Source organism: Paroedura picta, chromosome 2, assembly GCF_049243985.1.
Source record: "Paroedura picta isolate Pp20150507F chromosome 2, Ppicta_v3.0, whole genome shotgun sequence".
NCBI classification, from domain to species: Eukaryota; Metazoa; Chordata; class Lepidosauria; order Squamata; family Gekkonidae; genus Paroedura; species Paroedura picta.
Window position 1 is genome coordinate 62,362,319 of NC_135370.1, and position 22,076 is coordinate 62,384,394.

The 22,076-nt window shown below is 43.5% G+C and overlaps 1 protein-coding gene across 1 annotated transcript in view; it reads right to left on the reverse strand.

Annotated features, from left to right (window-relative positions):
* The window catches only part of LOC143829447 (protein mono-ADP-ribosyltransferase PARP14-like), a 43,939-nt gene that overhangs the window by 6,724 nt on the left and 15,139 nt on the right, over positions 1 to 22,076 (reverse strand). The window contains exons 10-18 of the mRNA XM_077320336.1: positions 20,886 to 21,122; positions 20,239 to 20,460; positions 18,518 to 18,611; positions 17,257 to 17,403; positions 16,639 to 16,701; positions 12,630 to 12,797; positions 10,911 to 11,129; positions 10,226 to 10,819; positions 46 to 191 (exon numbers count right to left, since the gene is read on the reverse strand). Coding sequence (XP_077176451.1) covers positions 46 to 191; positions 10,226 to 10,819; positions 10,911 to 11,129; positions 12,630 to 12,797; positions 16,639 to 16,701; positions 17,257 to 17,403; positions 18,518 to 18,611; positions 20,239 to 20,460; positions 20,886 to 21,122 — 1,890 coding nt within the window. The remainder of the gene's footprint in view (positions 1 to 45; positions 192 to 10,225; positions 10,820 to 10,910; positions 11,130 to 12,629; positions 12,798 to 16,638; positions 16,702 to 17,256; positions 17,404 to 18,517; positions 18,612 to 20,238; positions 20,461 to 20,885; positions 21,123 to 22,076) is intronic.

Sequence of the window (22,076 nt, forward strand, 5' to 3'; positions counted from 1 at the left end):
CACTGGCTGTTTTAAGCAGCAGCAAAACAACAGAGATCTACTTACCTTTTCAACTGTGAATGACTGGCATGTCTGGCTAAACATCTGATGGACATCCTGGTATTCCTTCACTCCTGGATTTAACTCCACTGCAATGACACGCTTTTGCTTCATGTCTCCCCACTCTTCAGGAAGTGCAATTACAGATTTATCTGTGTAATAACAATTGCAGTAATATTACTTGTTCTACAGTTAGACCAATGGCACCCTTTCTAACAGACTGAAACTCAGCAGACTGAAGCTCAATGGCTGCGCTTATTATACCAATGACGGGAGTGGCTTTCAGTTTAAGAATGGACAAGTGTCCAGTTTTTAGTGATTGTCATCCATTCCAAACCTCCAAACAGGCTTGTGGTAGTGGTATAACTAGAAATGTGAGTTAATCTAAACAAACCTTTGCTAAAAATAAAATAATTGGGCTAATTAAGCACCAGGGTAATTAAAATCTGCTTTGCCTTTCAGGCCCCCACCTAAAACATTGTGTTTTCAAATATTACACAAAGGAGTGAAAAACATCCCTATGTTAATAGGCCAAAGGCTCAGTTTTTAACACAAGAGTGCTAGACTTTGTAAGTTAATGGGCAGTATTTGCACAGAATTTTTGATCAATTCACTGAAGGGCACTACCAGTGTCACAGGTGGCTTAGCAGCCCTGTGGTGGCTCCAGTTGTGCAATGAACAGTTAACCGTCATGGGCAGAGTGATAAGTAGCTTGATTCCTAAATACTGCACCACAGCTGACCTTTGCTGAGGCTTTACTAAAAGTGACACAAAGCAGTATACCTTCAGTGCTGCTAGCGGACTCAGCACAGTAACACCCTTGCACTTCAAACTATAATGTGTGATAGTCAGCACTTTCAAAGTAAGCCTCAAAGTGCTAGAAAGCCAGGGAGCCAGGAAGTAAAGGGTTAAATTTCCAAGGAGGCCACAGCTTGAGTGGCAGGTTACTCCAAGCACTCTGATTGGTCAGCAACAATTGTGGGAGAAGTGATACAAGAGCTGCAGGAAGGGATCCTGGCAGAAATCTATGTCAAGAGAAGTCTGTCTATGTTTTAGCTGTAAAACTTCTACTCTGAGAAGATTTTAGTCAGAGAACATGGTATTGACTAATGTGAAAGCAGCTGAAAGCAGTGCTACACAGTCAAGAGAACAGGGAATGGTATTTGGCAGAGTGATTTGGGTAACTGTGTGTGACTCCCAATCAGGCTGAAGGAAAGGGGCGAGTAAATTTTCTAGAGAGATAAAAAGGATCCATGCCCACTTAAAAGGGGAAATCAGCTGTGAGGATTTCTCTGGTGTGGTATGAAAAGAAACCGTCACAGACATCTCAGGAGTTAGATAGAAGCTGGTATTTCTAAAGAAGGGAGACTGAGGTACCAACAGAAAGCACAAACCTTCAAGAAAACCAGATGAGTTGGAGTGGGCGGAGACATGACACTTGGATAGCTCGAATACTTCGAGCTCCTGTTCCACTGAGGGTCAATCGCTGCTGTGATTGACAGAATTGGGTTTTGGGTACGCCAACCCACCCACCATCTACTCAGGAATTCATTGTGAATCTCTGGGGCCTCTCTGTTCCGCAGGGAAATTAATATCCCATTGGAACGCAAGCTCAGTGTGCACAGGGTCCAGTAAGTGCCATCCGCCATTTTAAAACTTTTTTCTTTTCTTTCAACTCTGCAATCTACAAAGCTCTTATTTTAATCTACAAAGCTAATTGGATACTTCCCTGCAAGACTTTCGACTCATCACAACTCCGGAGTGAAAACATCTGGCAGACATCAGATCGAGCCTATAAACAGTGAGTGGAGTTTCCCCCAGCACCTTCTCCCCTGGAATAAACTCTCGGCGTGGAAAGCTGCTTTCTTTAATTTAAGCAAGCTAGAGTGACAGGAAGATAAGCGAATCTACTTTGATCCTCTACTACGATTTACTGCAAATGAATGCTGTGAACTGAGGGGAGAACATCTGCTAAATTCCAAGATATTAAGACATCAATCAACGCACAGAGATGCAAGTACTTTTCCGTTTCTCCGTTTCTCCTTTTCCCCCCGTCTCTGGCTCTGCTTGAAGCCACCTCGATATGAGGCAGGCTAATTCTCTTTCCTAAGTAGAAGAAGGACTTAAACTAACTCAAACTAATTAGTAACAGCTCTTACTGCACTTGTTTTGGTTTTCGGAGATAAGAGATAAGAGCCGTAGGTGGGAAGATCTCGCGAGAATTCTGTTCCAGTACGAGACATTGCTTTAATATCAAAACAGACTGTTGCTTTCGTTAGGACTCTGTAGGACCTCTACTGGTTATTTGCAAAATTGCCTAAGACTAATAAAATTCTAAGCCTAGAACATGTCTCCCCCTTCAAGGATCGCTGCCTTGTTGTGGCAAGGGGGCTTGCGTAGTTCAGTGAAGCTATGAGCTATGCCGTGCAGGGCCACCCAAGGTCATAGCTGAGAGCTCTGACAAAAGGTGATCCACTGGAGAAGGCAATGGCAAACCACTCCAGTATCTTTGCCATGAAAACTCTATGGACAGTTCCAATAGGCATAACGATATGACGCTAGAAGATGAGCCCCTCAGGTCGGAAGGTGTCCAATATGCTACTGGGGATGAGCAGACGGCTAGTACGAGTAGCGCCAGAATGAATGAAGCGGCTGGGCCAAAGCCGAAAGGACGCTCAGTTGTGGAAGTAACTGGTGGCGAAAAGACAGTCCGATGCTGTAAAGATTTTTATTCCATAGGAACCTGGAACGTCAGATCCATGAATCAAGGCAAGCTGGACGTGGTCAAACAAGAAATGAGAAGACTGAACATCGACATTTTAGGAATCAGTGAACTAAAATGGACAGGAATGGGTGAATTTAATTCAGATGACCATCAGGTATACTACTGTGGACAAGAATCTCACAGAAGAAATGGAGTAGCATTCATAATCAATAAGAGAGTAGGAAAAGCAGTCTTGGGATACAATCCCCAAAATGACAGAATGATCTCAGTTCGAATCCAAGGCAAACCATTCAACATCACAGTGATCCAGGTCTACGCCCCAACCACTGCTGCTGAAGAGGATGAAGTTGATCAGTTCTATGAAGCCCTACAACACCTTCTAGAAGCAACGCCCAAAAATGATGTGCTTATCATCATGGGGGATTGGAATGCTAAAGTAGGAAGCCAAAAGATAACCGGGATAACAGGCAAGTTTGGCCTTGGAGTACAAAATGAAGCAGGGCACAGGCTGGTAGAATTTTGTCAAGAGAATACAATGGTCATAGCAAACACTCTTTTCCAGCAACCCAAGAGACGACTCTACACATGGACATCACCAGACGGTCAACACAGAAATCAGATTGACTATGTGCTCTGCAGCCAAAGATGGAAAAGTTCTATCCAGTCAATAAAAACAAGACCAGGAGCTGATTGTGGTTCAGATCATGAGCTTCTTGTTGTAAAATTTAGGCTTAAATTGAAGAAAGTAGGGAAAAGCACTAGGCCACTCAGGTATGAACTAAATCATATCCCTGACGAATACACAGTGGAGGTGACAAATAGATTTAAGGAACTAGATCTGATAGACAGAGTGCCTGAAGAACTATGGACGGAGGTTCGCAACATTGTACAAGAGGTAGCAACTAAAACCATCCCAAAGAAAAAGAAATGCAAGAAATCAAAATGGCTGTCTGAGGAAGCTTTACAAATAGCTAAGGAGAGAAGGGAAGTGAAAGGCAAGGGAGAAAGAGAAAGATACACCCAATTGAATGCAGAATTCCAGAGAAAAGCTAGAAGAGATAAGAATGCCTTCTTAAATGAACAGTGCAAACAAATAGAAGAAAACAATAGAATGGGGAGGACCAGAGATCTTTTCAAGAAAATTGGAGATATGAAGAGAACGTTTCATGCAAAGATGGGTATGATAAGGGACCAAAATGGTAGGGACCTCACAGAAGCAGAAGAGATCAAACAAAGGTGGCAAAATTATACAGAAGAACTATACAAGAGCGAGCTTAACATCCCTGATGACCACAATGGGGTAGTTACTGACCTGGAGACAGCCTTCCTGGAATGTGAAGTCAAATGGGCCTTAGGAAGTCTGAGCAACAATAAAGCTAGTGGTAGTGACAGCATTCCAGTTGAACTATTCAAAATCTTAAAGGACGATGCAGTAAAAGTGCTACACTCAATATGCCAGCAAATTTGGAAAACTCAACAATGGCCACAGGATTGGAAAAGGTCAGTTTACATTCCAATCCCAAAGAAGGGCAATGCCAAAGAATGTTCAAACTACCGCACCATCGCACTAATTTCTCATGCTAGCAAAGTTATGCTCAAAATCCTACAAGCTAGGCTCTAGCAATATGTGGACCGAGAACTTCCAGAAGTACAGGCAGGATTTCGAAGAGGCAGAGGAACTAGAGATCAAATTGCCAACATACGCTGGATCATGGAGAAAGCTAGGGAGTACCAGAAGAACGTCTACTTCTGCTTCATTGACTATGCTAAAGCCTTTGATTGTGTGGAGCACAACAAATTGTGGCAAGTTCTTAAAGAGATGGGAATACCAGAGCATCTTATTTGTCTCTTGAGAAATTTATATGCAGGTCAAGAAGCAACAGTGAGAACTGAACATGGAATCACTGACTGGTTCAAAATTGAGAAAGGAGTTCGGCAAGGCTGTATACTGTCGCCTTGCCTATTTAACTTGTATGCAGAGCACATCATGAGAAATGCGGGATTAGAGGAGTCACAAATTGGGATCAAGATTGCAGGGAGAAATATCAACAACCTCAGATATGCAGATGATACCACTCTAATGGCAGAAAGTGAAGAGGAACTAAAGAGCCTGTTGATGCGGGTGAAGGAGGAGAGTGCCAAAGTTGGCTTGAAACTTAACATCAAGAAAACAAAGATCATGGCATCTGGCCCTCTCAATTCCTGGCAAATAGAAGGGGAAGAAATGGAGATAGTGACAGATTTTATTTTCCTGGGCTCCAAGATCACTGCAGATGGGGACTGCAGCAAAGAAATTAAAAGACGCTTGCTCCTGGGGAGGAAAGCTATGGCAAATCTAGACAGCATCCTAAAAAGCAGAGACATCACCCTGCCAACAAAAGTGCGTTTAGTCAAGGCTATGGTCTTCCCAGTTGCAATGTATGGCTGCGAAAGTTGGACCATAAGGAAGGCCAAGCGTCAAAGAATTGAGGCTTTTGAACTCTGGTGCTGGAGAAGACTCTTGCGAGTCCCTTGGACTGCAAGGCGAACAAACCAGTCAGTCCTAGAGGAGATCAGCCCTGACTGCTCTTTAGAAGGCCAGATCCTGAAGATGAAACTCAAATATTTTGGCCACCTCATGAGAAGGAAGGACTCCCTGGAGAAGAGCCTAATGCTGGGAGAGATCGAGGGCAAAAGAAGAAGGGGACGACAGAGAATGAGGTGGATGGATGGAGTCACTGAAGCAGTAGGTGCAAACTTAAATGGACTCCGGGGAATGGTAGAGGACAGGAAGGCCTGGAGGATCATTGTCCATGGGGTCGCGATGGGTCGGACACGACTTCGCACATAACAACAACAGAACATGTCTATGCTAAAAAAATTTGCTCATCTATTAGAGAAACAAACTCAAGATTTGAAAGCATTTACAGATGGCTTGCTTAAAAATATGCTCATGGAGTTCAAAGGCGTCAAGGAAGAAGTCTCTAACAGGAATGATGAATCAATAACAGTGGCTGATGATAGCTCTAAACAAGGTGGAAAATTACCAGCAGAAGAAAAATTTGAAACTATGGAGATGGAAAAGGGGATGTCGGAGCTTTGCAGCCTAGATAAGGACACCCTACCGAAGAAGACATACAGCCACTCCAAAGCAACAGTACACAAGAACCAATCAAAAGATATATGGATCTGCTGTGAAAGTAATCAATTGAAAGGAGCTTCTTGGGGGAAAAAAACTGTACTGATATTGGAGCCCAGGAGGTACAACTGTTTCAAGATTCACCGATGTATACTCCGAGGGAAAGACTACAATTGCACTTTCTAAGCCAAAGGCCAACTGGACAGAACATAAGTCAATGGGAACAACAAGATGCAACAAGCCTCGATATGAGACCCCCTTAAGAAGCTTGGGGAACGGAAATAAGACACAGTGTTTGAAATTCTTTTCCTCCTTTTCCTTTTTTCCGTAGCCATATAGCCAATATAACTAGTTAAGAAGTTAATTTGGGGTCTAAGATCTTCTAAGTAAGCTGAATTTGTATTATTAAATCTAACTTCGTAGTGTCTACCAGCCCAAAATTAAAGCTTAATTAAAAGGAGACACTTAATGGAATGGGTTTATACTACCATGTAAGTGTGGGGTCTTAGATTTCCTATGTTAGCTGAATTTGAATTATTTAACATATCTCTGTAGTGACTCTCAGCCTAAACTTAAAGCATAACTAAAAGGAGGCACCTAACTGAGGAGGTGTAAATGTAACTAACGAAGACTTTATTTTACTAACTAATGAAGACTCTATTTTATCATTTTTGTATTAATAATGTACACTTATATAACTTAACCTTAACAACCCATATATATATATATTTTTTCTTTCCGTACAACTAAGTAGGCTTTTATTTTTTCCTTTTTTCTTTTCCCTAGTGGAAATGTGGATGGCTCTAAGACCACGTTAAGTATAAATTGTTTATGATTGTCAAAATTGTTAAAAACTATGCAAACAAATGTTGAAACGATGGTAACAAAGTAGACTTCTCTTTTTAAATGTGGTGGAAACGTGAAAAAGTTTATAAGCTTTGGGTAAAAGTCCATAATATTGTAGCCAGTCTTATAATCTTAAATGAAGAGAAGAGGGTTTTCAAGAACAATGGGACCCTTATCTGATTTACCTAAGAAAATAAGTTAAAAGGGGATTGAAACGGGGTATCAAGTGTATTAAACGAAGAGCATAATCTTTTTCTTTCTGTACTTGCATTGTATTATCTTTAAATATTACAAAAGGGGATTGAAACGGGGAACTAAATGTATTAAATGAAGAGCATAACCTTTCTTTTTCTGTACTAACAATGTAGATTGCCTGTATTTCATTATCTTTAATCCTGGAAAATAAAAATAAAAATCTTATAAAAAAAAAAAGAAAGAAAACCAGATGAGTTCAAAAAGCTCAAAGAAAAATTCTGAAGTGTTTAGATAAACAAAAACAAAAGCCTCTCAGTGTGGAGAACTCAGAAACTAAGAAAATGCTTCCAATACCTCTCAAAAGTCTGAATTTAAGATCTACAAACTGAACAATGGATTTTTATAATGAAGTTTTATCTCCTTATTCCATCAAACCTTTCCCTGTAGGTTAAATAAAATCTTCTGTTTTGTTCCTTGGTGTTCCAGGGCTGAGCTAAATGCCAAATTATCCGATACAGGGTGGGATAACCAGTGTCATTGTTTTAAAACTAGAAACCCTGTTATTTGGGCTACTCAGTCAGTGAAGGAACAGAATTTTACTTTTGGAAGGAAATGTATCTCAGAGTGCGGCAGTGTGTGTGGGGGCTCATCACAGTATGTATCAGTATTGGCACTTGGTTAAGCCACAGCAAACAGTACCTCTTCAAGGAGAGGCATACTTCATTGAAAGTACACCGTATCACTGTGATGGCTCAGTGGTAGAACATCTGATGAGCATCCAAAACATCCAAAACTAGAACATGTCCAGAGGAGGGCAACAAAAATGGTGAGGGTTTTGGAGACCAAGACGTATGAAGAAAGGTCGGGGGGGGGGGCTTGGTCTGTTTAGCCTAGAGAGGAGACGACTGAGAGGGGATCTGATAACCATCAAGTATTTAAAAGGGTGCCATATAGAGGATGGAGCAGAATTGTTCTCTCTTGCCCGAGAGGGACAGACCAGAACGAATGGGATGAAATTAATTCAAAAGAAATTCCATCTAAACATCCGGAAGAAGTTCCTGACAGATAGAGCGGTTTCTCAGTAGAACAGGCTTCCTCGGGAAGTGGTGGGTTCTCCATCTTTGGAAATTTTTAAACAGAGGCTAGATAGCCATCTGATGGAGAGGCTGATTCTGTGAAGGCAAAGGGGTGGCAGGTTACAGTAAATGAATGATTGGGATGTGAGTGTCTTGCATAGTGCAGAGGGTTGGACTAGATGACCCATGAAGTCCCTTTCAACTCTATTATTCTATGGTCCTATGATTCATGTTAACTTTGGCATCTCCAGTTAGAAATATCAATTAGTATGGAATGTGAAAGACAGAAATCCTGGAGAGCACCCACCAGTCATAAGAACGTACAAAAAGCCATGCTGGATCAGACCAATAGTCCATCTAATCCAGAATCCTGTCATACATGGTAGCCAGCCAACTCCTTTGGAGGGCAAAAAAGGCATAGGCAGGGCTGGCAGGGGCTCATGGAAATTGTAGTCCATGGACATCTGGAGGGCCACACTTTGACTACCCCTGGCATAGAGGCTGAGTCCTTCCCCTTATGTTGCCTCCTGGCTCTGGGATTCAGAGGATTAGTGCCTCTGAATGTGGAAGTTCCCCTCAGTCCTCCACAAATCTATCTAATCCCCTTTTAAAGCTGTTATTCCTGTGGCCATCACTACATCTGTGGGCAACCAATTCCACATTTTAATGACACATTGTGTAAAGAAGTATTTCCTTTTGTCTGTCCTAAATCTACTGTGCATCAGCTTCATTGGGCACCCTCGAGTTTAGTATATTGAGGGAGGAAGAAAAATGGTCAATTTCTGCAACTCGCTCTGTGCGGGCCTGCCCTTAGCCCTGATCTGGAAACTTCAGCTGGTACAAACCGCAGCTGCTAGGGTCCTCAGTAAAACATCATGGGGGGCCCATATTCAGCTGGTGCCTCATCATTTGCACTGGCTGCCAGTCTGCTTCCGGGTCAAGTTCAAGGTACTGGTATCGACCTTCAAGGCTATACATAGCCTGGGTCCTACTTGCCTGTGGGACCACTTGGTTGCTTATGCCCCCCACAGAGCTCTTTGCTCTGTGGGTATGAATTTACTTTTTGTTCTGGACCCCCGGGACGTCCACCTGGCTTCAACCTGGTGGAATGAACTCCCGGAAGGGCTACGGGCCATACGGTATTTGTCAGCTTTTTGCAGGGCCTGCAAGACAGAGCTCTTCCGCCAGGCGTATAGTTGAGGCCAGGTTGGAGTCCCGGTGTTTTCATCAGAGGATCTCCCCCTGATGCCTTTTAGATCTGGCCCTTCGCTCCCAGTGAAAGAAGGCTTGGCCCCCTGGCTGAAGGGGGGGGGGGGGAGAGAGTATAGATCTATTGTTGTAAAGGGTGTTTAATGGGGTTTTATTCTATTTTTATTGTTTTATCTTGTGTAAACCGCTGCAAGACCACTGGAAGAGTGGTGGTATTAAAAAAATCAATCAATAAAGTTTCTCCACTCCATACATAATTATATAAACCTCTATCATGTCCCTTGTTAGTCATCTTTTTCTAAACTGAAAAATCCAGACTCTTCAGCCTTTTCTCATGGGGAAGGTGCTCCACCCCCATAGCTGGGTACTCCTCTAGTCTCAGCAGACAATATCGAGGCTGATGGACCAATGATCTGATTCATTATAAGGCAGCTTCACCTGAGCAGGGCTTTTTTTTTTGGGGGGGGGCGGGATGACGACTAACCAGTATTGAGCACTGGGACCTTGGGGGGAGGCTCTCTTAAGTCCTGAGGAGGGGACTTGGTGGGAATCAGTGCAACATTATATATGCGTATGAACACTGTTATTATTTACAAAAAAAAGCCATGTATATGAGTAACAACACAGAAGGGTGCAAACGGAAGAATCACTACTAAATAAGCAAAAGGGGAGAGTTGAGCTGAGATCTGGGATTGAATCCCACTTCAGTCATGGTTTCACTGAGTGGCCTTGATCAAACCTCTGTGCATCTTAAGTCTGCCTCTGTAACAACTGGTTCCCTGCAAAGATATCAAGATTAGAGTGCTTCATACAGAATCTTAATTTGCAAAGTTCTAACATGACACTATGAAGGCAAAAGGAAATAGCTGTGCATAGATAGACTATTAGGGACAATAAGAGATGGCACATCTTCAGATGAGTGGTTGTAATATTGGATTTCCCAATAAGTCAGTAGATACTTTGGAAATGCATGGGACAGAGGAGAGAAAATAGCATATTCAAGCTCCCAGAATGTACCTTCTGTTTTCGCGATGCGCTTAATATTAATGCTTCTCCCTTGGTCATCTCTCGCCCACTGCTGAGCTGGGTCTACTCTGTAGCGTTTGTTCCTTATGGTTAGGTCATGTGTGCTCTTATTTTGCAATGCCACTTCTATATGCATGCTTGACATGTTGTCAAAGGTTTTGTAATGGCCACTGTCTTCATACTGCCACTCCACAAGGTTGCTGAGAAGATTGGCCTTTGACTGCTCCTCGTGGGCTTTCCTCACCCTTTGGATCAGTTGTTGGATTTCTATGTTGGCACTTAGGACATCCCGGGTTAAGCCACCAATGCGGAGGGAGCTTGCTGTTCCTTGCTGAATGACAACATGCAGTTTCATCTGGAGTTCTCTCAGTTTCTCATATTCTTTTTCTCTGAAGCTTGAGATCCATTCGTCCGAGACAGTGATTTCATTCTGGTTCTTCAAAATCAGTTCTCTGATCCAAGATTCTGCCTTCTCCACGTTCTTCTGGCTGTCGCCACAAATCTGAAAAATGGCTGGCTTCACAGAGCTCTCCAAAAGAAAGACTGGCTTGGCCTCTGTGGTTGGCTTGTTGAAACCAAAGAACTCTGTAGGAAATCATTAATTCAGAAAACAGGTTCACACTTTTAGATTCCTCAGTAGTCAAGTAGAAACCACATCCATAAGCTCACTACTTACCTGCTACTTTAAAGAAAATGGATTTTTGTGGACTAGCACCAGGCTTGCTGAGTGCACCTTCTTTTTTCTGCATGCTTGTATAAAATGCATTTACTAGATGCGGCTGGAAAATTACTATTTTTATCATTGTTACCACTGGGGCAGAAGTCTTGCCTGCATATTCCACTATGGCATCTATCATATCGTCAGCTACTGCGGCTGGATCCCGTGCTGCTTTTCCTATAATGATAACAGACCTTCGATAAGATACAAATAACTGAAATATAAAAGACTCCTCGCCCTCACTGCTACCTGAAACACCATGATCCCTGAGGTAGAAAATATACCCCATTTCTACCACTGCAAATTCTCACTATGCTGGAAGCTCACTAATCTCACTGATTCCATCTCATAAATGGGATGCTCTGCATATTAGCCAAATGCCCACAAGTAAATAAAGGTAAAGGTATCCCCTGTGCAAGCACCGAGTCATGTCTGACCCTTGGGGTGACGCTCTCTAGCGTTTTCATGGCAGACTCAATACAGGTTGCCTTGCCAGTGCCTTCCCCAGTCATTACCGTTTACCCCCCAGCAAGCTGGGTACTCATTTTACCGACCTCGGAAGGATGGAAGGCTGAGTCAACCTTGAGCCAGCAGCTGGGATCGAACTCCCAACCTCATGGGCAGACTGCTTCAGTCAGCATTTCTGCTGCTTACCACTCTGCACCACAAGAGGCATAAACATAACATTAAACAAATCTCAGCAATTTCACAGTGTACAAATGAGAGTACAATAGACGAAGTCTGGACGAAGGACTATAATCTCTAAACAAACATTTCCAGTATAGAAGCTAGTTACGTGGTACACATCACAGCAGCAAGAGGCACATGTAATATCAGAACATGGATTGTATCCAGATGTCAGATTTGTAAAGCTCTGGAGTTATATATCTACCGCCTTGTATCCTACCACAATGCTTAGCTTGAAACCTTCTGCAGGTAAAGCGGCTTTTCTGTCAGTGGAAGGCACAGACGAACAATAATGGCTAAAGTGTGTCATAGAAAAATAAGCAGTCCAATGCCCAAGAGGAGTTTGCAGTTGTAAAATATGGTGGTGGTAGAAGTTGTAAACAGTGAGCAGAAGCTCAAGATGGGGAGATGCACAATAAAATGTAAGTTAACTATGTAGCTAGCATTGTGTTATGCTTGTTTCTCTAGCCAATTTTGATATGTATCTGTCGTTATATAGCTTTCTGATAAACGCTTTCTAATTAACTTGAAGTGGAATAAAGCTTTTTAGATAACACGGTGCTTGATTGTTGGACGGCAGAGTTTGGCTTGGTACTGTCTCTGCCAATATTATACTACGGGAATTGTATTAACTGGAACTTCTCAGGAGGTGGCACACTACCTATTCTGACATAGTCTGAATGGGAGGAATCCAAATGGATAATGCATTCTTCCTGAATTCTATCCCCCTATGTGGTTTGGTTCAGATGCCTAGTCAACAAAGGCAGGTACTAAGGGGCTGCATGGCCTAGGGCACAAGATCTGTATTGGGGGTACCTGAGATTAGAAAATGGGTGACTGGGAAAATACATCTAGTCTGCCCCTTCAAGTACCCAAGTATATGTTTTAAGGGAGCCCTCAACACCAATCTTGTTCTCTTATATGTTGCTTGTTCAATTCCAAGACCCTGGAAGTTCAGTTTTTCCACAGTCACTTCAAGGAAATACAGACCTGTCCCAATTGCAGGAAAGGCAACAGAGGTAAACCATCTTTGTTCACATTCCATGAGAGCTTTAGAAACTTGTGCTTTTATATCATTATTGGCAACAAGATGGATTATATTTTTACACCTCAGATTTCCCCCTTGCGTGCATATAACATTTTTGTGAGGCTGCAATGCTGGAGAAAAAAAAAGAATGTGTAAGATGAGGAACAAAAATTGTTTTCTTACAATCAATAGAAATGCAAGTCTCCCATTCTAGGGGGCTTCCTGGGCCATTTTGTCATGTCCAATAATTACAGGTGTGTCATTTACCCCCAAGCAAGTGCCTCAATTCTGCACTGGTTGAGGAATGCAGCTAGTCAGGGTCACGTGCAGCAGTTATCAACAAAACTCATAACACCCAATCCAAACTCTCAGGAGGTTTCTTTAAAACAAACAATAAATTTAGAATGTTACACAGATTCTTTAAAAAAGTAAAACACCACGCGGGAGGGTAAGCTCACATGGCTGGCAATACCACCCCCACTACTCCTCAGCCCCAGGACAGGGAGCTGATCTTTGTTACCTGGAAAGCGGTTGTAGTTCTAGCTGATCTCCAGCCCCCACCTGGACGTTAACAAACCCAGTTCCCATGAAGGAATTGGATGCTTAGGAGGGTGGAGTGTATGGGATTATACCTTTCTGAAGTCCCTAATCTGGAGTTCATAGCCCTACCTTCTTCCAACTTAAGTGTTCCCTCTCAGCCCTCCACTAGGTAACCAATAGCAAGGAAAACTGTGGCCCAGTCTTGTGATGCTGGCCGTTGAATGAGGCCCACTTGCACAGTAGGGAATCCTCAAGGATTTATGGGGTGGCATCTCACTTTACTCTCTATCTCCCTCCCCACACTATTTCCTTTTCCAGCTCTGGCAACCGCCATATTCTTTCCATTTCCCTTTCCTCAATCTCTGCTCCTCAGGCATTCATCAACCTATCTTTTATCTACCTCCCACCTTTAAGTATATTATTTATTTCATGTATACACCACCTTTCTCCACTGTGGGGACCAGAGCGGCTTACATCAATGTTTTCTTGTAAGATCCATTGACACAACATTCTTGTTTTAAGGGAAGCTGCCCACATCCTTGCGTCCTTGCTGGAATGGAGGTTATATTCCAGCAAAGCTGCAGGTAAAAGTAAAGGTATCCCCTGTGCAAGCATCGAGTCATGTCTGACCCTTGGGGTGACGCCTTCTAGTGTTTTCTTGGCAGACTCAATACAGGGCAGTTCGCCATTCCCTTCCCCAGTCATTACCATTTTACCCCCCAGCAAGCTGGGTACTCATTTTACCAACCTTGGAAAGATGGAAAGCTGACTCAACCTTGAGCTGGGATCGAACTCCCAGCCTCATGGTCAGAGCTTCAGACAGCATGTTGGCTGCCTTACCACCCTGTGCCACAAGAGGCTCTTATGCAGGTAGCCTCCCTTAAAACAACAACATTGTGTCAATGGATATTATAAGAAAACATTGATGACTATATTTGAGGAATAGTAACACAACCTGAACATATTGTGTACAGCCTCACAAGGAATCTGCTACGGAGGAAAGACTGAATATTGTGGTGAATATTCTGGAACCCCTTTCTGGCTCATTCTTGGTCAGCATAATAAACATTCAGATTCTTTGACATGAGGTTAGAACCTTTATTTTCATGCTGGTACCAATCCTGTTAGTTTCGTTCTTGGGAGTCCTGGGACTGGCTAGCCTTCTCCTTTGCACTTCTTCTTAGCTGAACTGCAGCAAGCAGCCAGACCTAGCTGAGTCATGCAAGTTAGATGATTCAAGTCACCCAGAAATTGTTACAGGTGTAGTTTTGCCAGCCTCCAGGGAGGTTCTAGCGATTACCAGAATTACAGCTGAACTCCAGATGACAGAGATCTGTCTCCCTGTAGAAAATGGCTGCTTAGAAGGGAAGTGCTATACCCAGCTGTGGAGTCTCTGTTCCCCAAACCCTGCCCTCCTCAGACTCCTACTACAAAATCTAAAATTTCCAACCTCAAGTTGGCATTCCTAGCCAAGCATAGCCACAATGAATCTTCTCTTCATACCCAAAATAGGCTTGCAAAGGGCCCTGTCTCCTCTCCCTGCCTTTTACTGACAGAAACAAGGCTGGAATTTATGTAGCAGTTAACAGCTGCGGCCTCTAATCTGGAAAGCCAGGTTTGATTCCCCACTCCTCCACAGTGTCATGTGCCCTGCCAATTTCCCCAGTTTCTTCCTCCAGGCCTGTCTCTCAGCTGTGACCCCCTCCCCCTCCATTCCCAGGTGTTCTCTGTTCCATCGTTGTTCCTTGGCTTTCCCTTTGAAGCTCTCCTCTAGCCAATGTTATGTTAAAGTTATCTCTAGCCTTGGAAGCTGTAAAACCTCCCAGCTCCCAGGGACACGATAGCTGGGGCAGAATCAGGGAATCAGGGACTGGCAGTCTCCTAGTTTTGCAGATCAAAAAATCTCTCTTGTGAGAACCGCCTTTCCCACATTAAGCTTAGGGGGTGGGGCCCAAGTAGTTAAAATGTCTTCCTTTGTGCCTTGTGTTTGCCAATAATCCAGCTGCGTGTGTTTCCTGAAGAAGATGCTTGCTCTGTTGCAATCCTCAATGAAGACTGACTTTGCTCTTTACTACTTGGATTGATCTCAGTTTTGCTGCTGTTGGGGATCACCAGTCGAGCTGCTCTACTAGGATCCTGTCATACAGGCAGCTAGCTGGGTGACCTTGGACTAGTCACAGTCCACTTAGAGCTGTTCTGCCAGAGCTCCATTAGCCCCACCTATCTCACAGTGTCTCTCTTGTGGGGAAAGGAAGGGAAGGCAATTGTAAGCCACTGCCTTTGAGTAGTGAAATGTAGGGTACAAAACCCAGCTTTTCTTCTTCTGGTTGCCTAGCAATAGCCACCAAAGGAAGCTGTTGTTTAAACTTATGGTGCTCCTTTTATCATTGTCAGGTTTTTTTTAAAGCCCATGTATTTTTAGATTATAATTCTTCTGCAAGTCCTTTTCAGGTTATTTTTTAAAGATCTGTCTTGTCTCTTCGATGCTCCAGTCCCCATATTTAAGTATCCTCAGAATCGGCTGATTTTGTTATCTGTTCCACTTAATATTTCTTGTAAGCCCTTGGAGGAGGAGCATGTCTCATGGCTTAAGTGCCACTCTGCGCTTAACACCCACTCAGGGTGGCTGTCCCGCCTCTGAGTGCCTCCGCCTCCAACCAGCTTGCCTGTCTGTCCAGCAGCCAGCCAATCACCTTCTGTCCCCAACCCTGGACCACCCCCTCCTCCTTCCACTTCCTTCTGAGACTCAGAGGCTGCAGATCCCTGCTGCTTGAGAGCTGCCCCTGTCAGTGAGTTCCATAACAGCTGCTTGCAGCCTTTCCAGGTCCTGGGGGGAGGGGGGCCTGTCCACAGAGTTCTTCCACTCTACCCCCCCCTAATCTAGGGCCCACTGTATTCCTGAATGCAACAGGCTTGGCCCCTAGTTAATATATAGATGACAACTATTCAAGGACCAATTCTCACAAGTATCTATCCCAACTGGAAACTGGAGGACTCAAGGGAGAGTGGCAATCAATCAATTGATTAAGTCAAAGACATTCATACTCCCAATCTTTTTTGGATTGATACAGCATTCACATATTCTTTTGGTAGGCATTCATGTTCTGACTCCACTCCCGTTCCTACCAACCCCTGCTACTCTCAATGAAAATACCTGCTGATAAGCACTAGATAAAAGTCCCCAAGGCTTCAATATATATTCTAATAGAGTGGATTACAAAATGGGGTCTAGAAACCCCTGGAGGCCACATATTTATTTAGGGGGCTTTATGAACCCCAATGTGCTGTAATCATTGTAATTCTGATCTTTTTGTCATTATGTTCTCAGTCCACAGATACAACTACTATCACATATATGGGGAGAATCTAAGATTTTTTGAGGTTACAAAGAGGACTTCATTCACAGAAAGGCTAATCAAAGAAGACTTCTACCTAGCACCAGGCATTCTGTTTGCACCTCACGTCCAGCTCCCTCCAAAATCGCTCTGGAAACACCTTTTAAAAAGGAAGAAAACCACATTTGTCTAAGAAAGTAAAATAGCAATGTCAATCCATTAGAATACAGCCTTTCCTCATTCAATTTATGGGAAACATAAGCCAATACTGAAGTACAACTCATAGTATAGAATCAGATCTGCATTTAGGTCTCTTAGCATAATTTACAGTGGTGAATTCCAGACAGGAGTCCCCCAATGAGTTCAAAGCAGTATTTTCTGACCTATTGGGAAAGTTGCAGATCTGAAATTCATCAGATTTCTTATACATCACAAGCCCCTCAAAATCTGCTTCCAAAAGGCATTACCATTCTTATCAGGGTTTAACAAGTCAGTAGAAAGTTTCCCATAGGCACTCAGTATTGCAACAACTGAAAATTATATTTAACACACAAGAAAATTGAAAACAACAACTGAGGCACCCCTAGCAACCCTAGAAGTTTTATTTTAAGAGAGATGAAAGTGTATATACTGAACATTGCATCCAGCTGCATCCAAATTACAAAAACCAAACTCCAAGTGTGTGGGGATTAACCTAATAGATTATTTCACATACCTTCTTTTGAGTTATATGTTATATTGGTTATGTTCACTATGACATCTGTAGCTTCCTGGGTAATATCTCCGCACACTACCTGAAATGTAACTGAGCCAATCTGCATTTCATGAACTCCAGCAGTTGTAACTGAAACACCACTCAAAGCTGAAAGAAGAAATAGAAACCAGCCCATTCTCAAACCACAAATCCTGGATGAATGCAAGCAGAATCTTTCACATTCTTAACTTACACTTGTTCAGAGCTCATATATTTTCCTTCCTAAACCAACACTCTTGGTGAAGGCAAAACTACATGTTATGAGGAATGCAAATCTGCCACAGGGACTCACAGCCACCTTACAACTGGGAGAGATCCTGGTGGAAACTCCATCTAAAAACACCACAATGGCCCAATTCGAACAGTCAATACCAACTGTTGACAATACCAGCTGGTACTAAGATCTAGTACCCAAATCATTTGCTGCTATAAACTAATTTTAATTGCTATTAATTGAATTAATGAACTGTTTTAAACATTTTATGTGATTTTATATGAATGAGATGAGATGTTGCACACTGCTCTGAGCCAGTCTGCTGGGAAGGCAGTATATAAATTAAATAAATAATACTAAGAAGAAGTCTCTCCCACTGCATCTTACCCTCTCAGTATCTCACAGTAGTTGAATATTTGCCTCCCCATAACTCCTGTGCATACCAGAGTAGGGGAAGCATTTGACTGGTGACAAGGACAAAGAAAGACTGGTCAGTCAAAGCAAGCTGGTATTCATTAACATTCTATTACTGTTTGCTTCCAATTTTTGCTCCTGAAAATGAGATTCAACAATTACTATGGGTCGAAACAGGCAGGAGGGCTATTAGGCCACTCTGGCCATCTATAAAATGCACATTGCCACCTCAGTTCCCTTTGAGGCCATGCAGAGACGGGAGAGATCATTTAACCTGTCAATCCCCACAACTGCAACTGGGCTCCAAACTTTGTCACCAGCAATTAAAGCGGGGCAAGGCCTTGTTTTCAACATACATGTCTTTTCCTTCCTTTCCTTCCTTCCTGTTGAGAGGAGAAACCTATTTCATCTACCCCGAAATGTAAGAGGGGTAAAGAAGGGTTAAACCTCCTCTCCCTTTTCTCCACAGACTCAAAAGCAAACTGAGAATACCAGAGCCGGCACCTAAAAATGTGTCAGATCTTACTGAGATCTGTCGGAACCCTTTTCACACCCAGAAAACTGTCTCCTTGTCTTTGGAAAGTCAGGATTTACCTTGGCCTTCCTGGGAATTCTCCAGTAGAGGCTTGGATACTGAAACGCTGTTATGGCCCATGCCCAACCTGAGGTTTAATTCATCTGTAAATGCCTAGGAGAAAAAAGATAACAGTAACCAGTCAGCATTTAGAGTGCACTTAAAAAGCGGGGTGTGCGGCGGAGGGCGGCGACGGAGCCGTTTCAGGCGGCAGCGGGTGTTGGCACCGTCGTGTGCGGGGGCCAGCGGCGAGGCGTGAAGTTGGTGGCGGCTGGCGCAGCGACGGCCCTGGCGCCAGAGGCGCGGCCGCTGGGCCCTCCTTTCCCTGCAGGTAGGCGGCGATGTGGACGGTTGAGGGGAAAGTGAGGTAATGGCAGCAGCCGGCAGCGTGCGAGGGAACTGTGAGGGGGAGGCGTGATTCATCAGTCCGGCGGCAAGGGACCAATTGCGAGGCACGCTGTGCGCGCCTCGCAATTGGTCCCTTGCCGCCGGACTGACAATTGGAGGGCCTAATCAGCAGGCACTTTGCGCCTGCCGATTGGGCCCTCCAATTGTCAGTCTGGGGGAAGGGGCCTATTGGCACCCTTCCTCATCCCGTACAGGGCCCGCCCTCGGGGCCCTTTCTGCTTTATTTTTTCCGCTCCTAGCGGAGCGGTTAAAGATATACACTAATTTATATTAACTTAGCTCACAGAGGTTCATACATGTATCATTCAATCAGAATTTTACAGTCCAGATCTAATTATAATTTTATTTTTAAAAACCCTCTGAATTGTCTCAAGACACACCAAACTTCTCACTCCCCTGAAATATGCAACCCATATTACTTGTACAAGTAAACCATTTTTGTACTTATATGTCAATTTTGTTCTGCTAATAATGCAATGGGAAAATCCAGAGACAGAAATCTAATCACCTCCTCCCTTCCCCTCCCCTCCCTCAGGCTGTTCTGGGAAGCCATGCTTCAGTGTTTGCTACACTATGAGATACACTTTCCAAAAAGACTAGAAGCATAACACACAGTATCAAAGCCGCTTACAATCACCTCCCTTTCCTCTCCCCACAACAGATATCCTGTGAAGTAGAGGAGGCTGAGAGTGCTCTGACAGAACCGTTCTACAAGAACAGCTCTAGCAGAACTGTGACCAGCCCAAGGTCACTCAGTTGGCTGCATGTGGAGGAATGGGGGAATTAAATCCAGTTTGCCAGATTAGAAGCTGCTGCTCTTAATCACACCACCAAGGTATCGCTTGTGCTGAAAATAGAGGGGTGTCCTGCAGAGCTTGAAAGTTAGAAATTTCTTTGGGAGGCAAATCTATACATGGCCAGTCCCAATTGTGGAGCTACACAGAAGAACAAGATGAACCCAAGATTCCCCATCCACCACTTAGGAAGACTGCAACTCAGCCTTGAAGAGGTCCTTACACTGTTTTGTGATATTTTGATTCACCTTAAAATGATGTGTTAATATGGTTCCTGTTTTTTTTATTCTTCCTTTGGACCAACACAGCTATTTGCATCCTCAGAAACAATTATACAGTCACAACAATTTTTACTTGACAACTATTCCTTCTGGCATATCTGGGAGGATCAAAACATTACCCTTTACTATACTGTTTTTGATGTCTTCCCACATCTCAGCAGCCACTGGCCTGCGTAAGATTGCACCATTATCTTTCAAAGTCACCTTGAAACACAAGAACCATGTGAACAGAGAAGCCCCCAGATGGAGGGAAGTTACCTTGATAGTGTCAGTGTCACTTGGATGCAAGACAAAATGAACCTCTTGAAGGGCTGTTGGATTCTTTTTCTGACTGAATTTGAACACTTCATCAAACATCAGTTTGGCAACAAGTGGCTTTGGAAATCCTAAATTGCCAGTTCCAACGGCTGGAATTGTGATGGAAGTCAGAAAATGCTGTTCAGTGATGGTCAAACATTCATCAATAATTTTCCCTAAGTTCTGATGGGAAAACAAAAGAACATGTTTCTTTTAGAATTGGCAGTCTAAAAGTTGTTCACCTGGACTCCATGAGCATCCAATTACAATGGGGAACTGTGCTGCAAAAAGAGGCAGGAGTGGCTAAAAAAGGGCCAGCTGTGGACACAAGAGGACCCATGCCCAACTGCCCCCTGTCAAACCCACTTACTGGGTGACCATCAGCACATCTCAGTCAACTTCACTTGGCATCCTCCAGAATTCTTGTGACAAGCAGGTATACTTCATGAGCATTGAAAAATCACATCCACTTAGATAACACCAGTGTCTTGCAAAAGATCCAATTCTACCTTGTCTTCAGAACAAAGTTCAAGTCCAGAGGCACTTTCAAGACCAACAAAGTTTTATTCAAGGGTTAAGCTTTCGTGTGCACACATGTGTTAACCTACCTTGTCTTCAGATTTTTGACCATGGGCCCAGACAGGCAAAACTGCATGGAGCACGAAAGAGCAACCCAGGCCATAGCCTTTTGTTTTAAACACACAGCCTTCGGCAATGGTTCTCCCTTGGCCTTGTGTGACCAATTCCTCCTGGAGCCCTGGCCCTGCCTTGCCCAGCAGAGCTTTGGAGAGCAGTCCTTTGTCAAGGCTGAGGTCTCTGGAAACACTGTTGACAACAACATCAGTCTATTTTTAAAAAATAACAAAGAGAAGAGAGATAGTTGAGTGGCGGAAAACTCACAGACGAGTGGACACATCAGCACATTTTCTAAAGTTTACCTGCAACTATAAGACTTCCGAACTGTAACCCTCTAATTGAGAGTGCCTAAAAATAAAGCTTTAAAAAAATCTGAAGCTTTAACCAAACAGCACAATGTACAGCACAGTCACCTCGCTTGTATGTAACCATCCCTGCCCATGAACATCCCTATGGATGGACCCCCATTCAAAGCCAGTGGCAGGAAGTAGTCCCAATGCCTTCACACTTTCATTAGCAGCACACATCAAGATGTCTTATGACTGAGAAGAAGGTGGCATTCCCCTTACAACCAACCAACCAACCAGTCCTTCTCAGTACACAGAAATATACCCAGACACCAAATCCCGAAGCTCCCAAAATAGTTCAGGTAAAGGAGATGGGCGGGGGGAGGGGGAGAATAGTGCATCCATTCAACACGAGGACTGTGAGGGTGCAGACGGCAGGGAGAGGTCTATGCTGCCAATGCTGCATTTCAGTACTGTCTCTTAATCAGCATGGTACCTGCTGTCCCATTATGGCACCTGCCCCCATCCAATCTGCAGCTCAGACAGGCAAAAACAACCAACTAGAAACATGGTAGCCAATCTTTCAGTTGTCTTTGTAGCATGTGGTACTAGTTTTAAGATAGAGCTCTTTTCTCATCCTGTTCATTCTACTTGACTTAAGCGCATAATCTGCATTCAGTCTCAGCGAGAAAGACAGATTATAATTAATATAGTAATTATTATTTTCCCTCCATGGAGCCCAGTGTGAAATAACTGCTGCTAATGCCTCCGCTCCAACCTCTAAATGTTTCCGAAGTATTCCGTCTGCTTAGGTAGAAGAATGGCTGAGGATTCTGTTCCTGGTCACTCAGATAAAGTAAAAGCAGAGAGATGTTC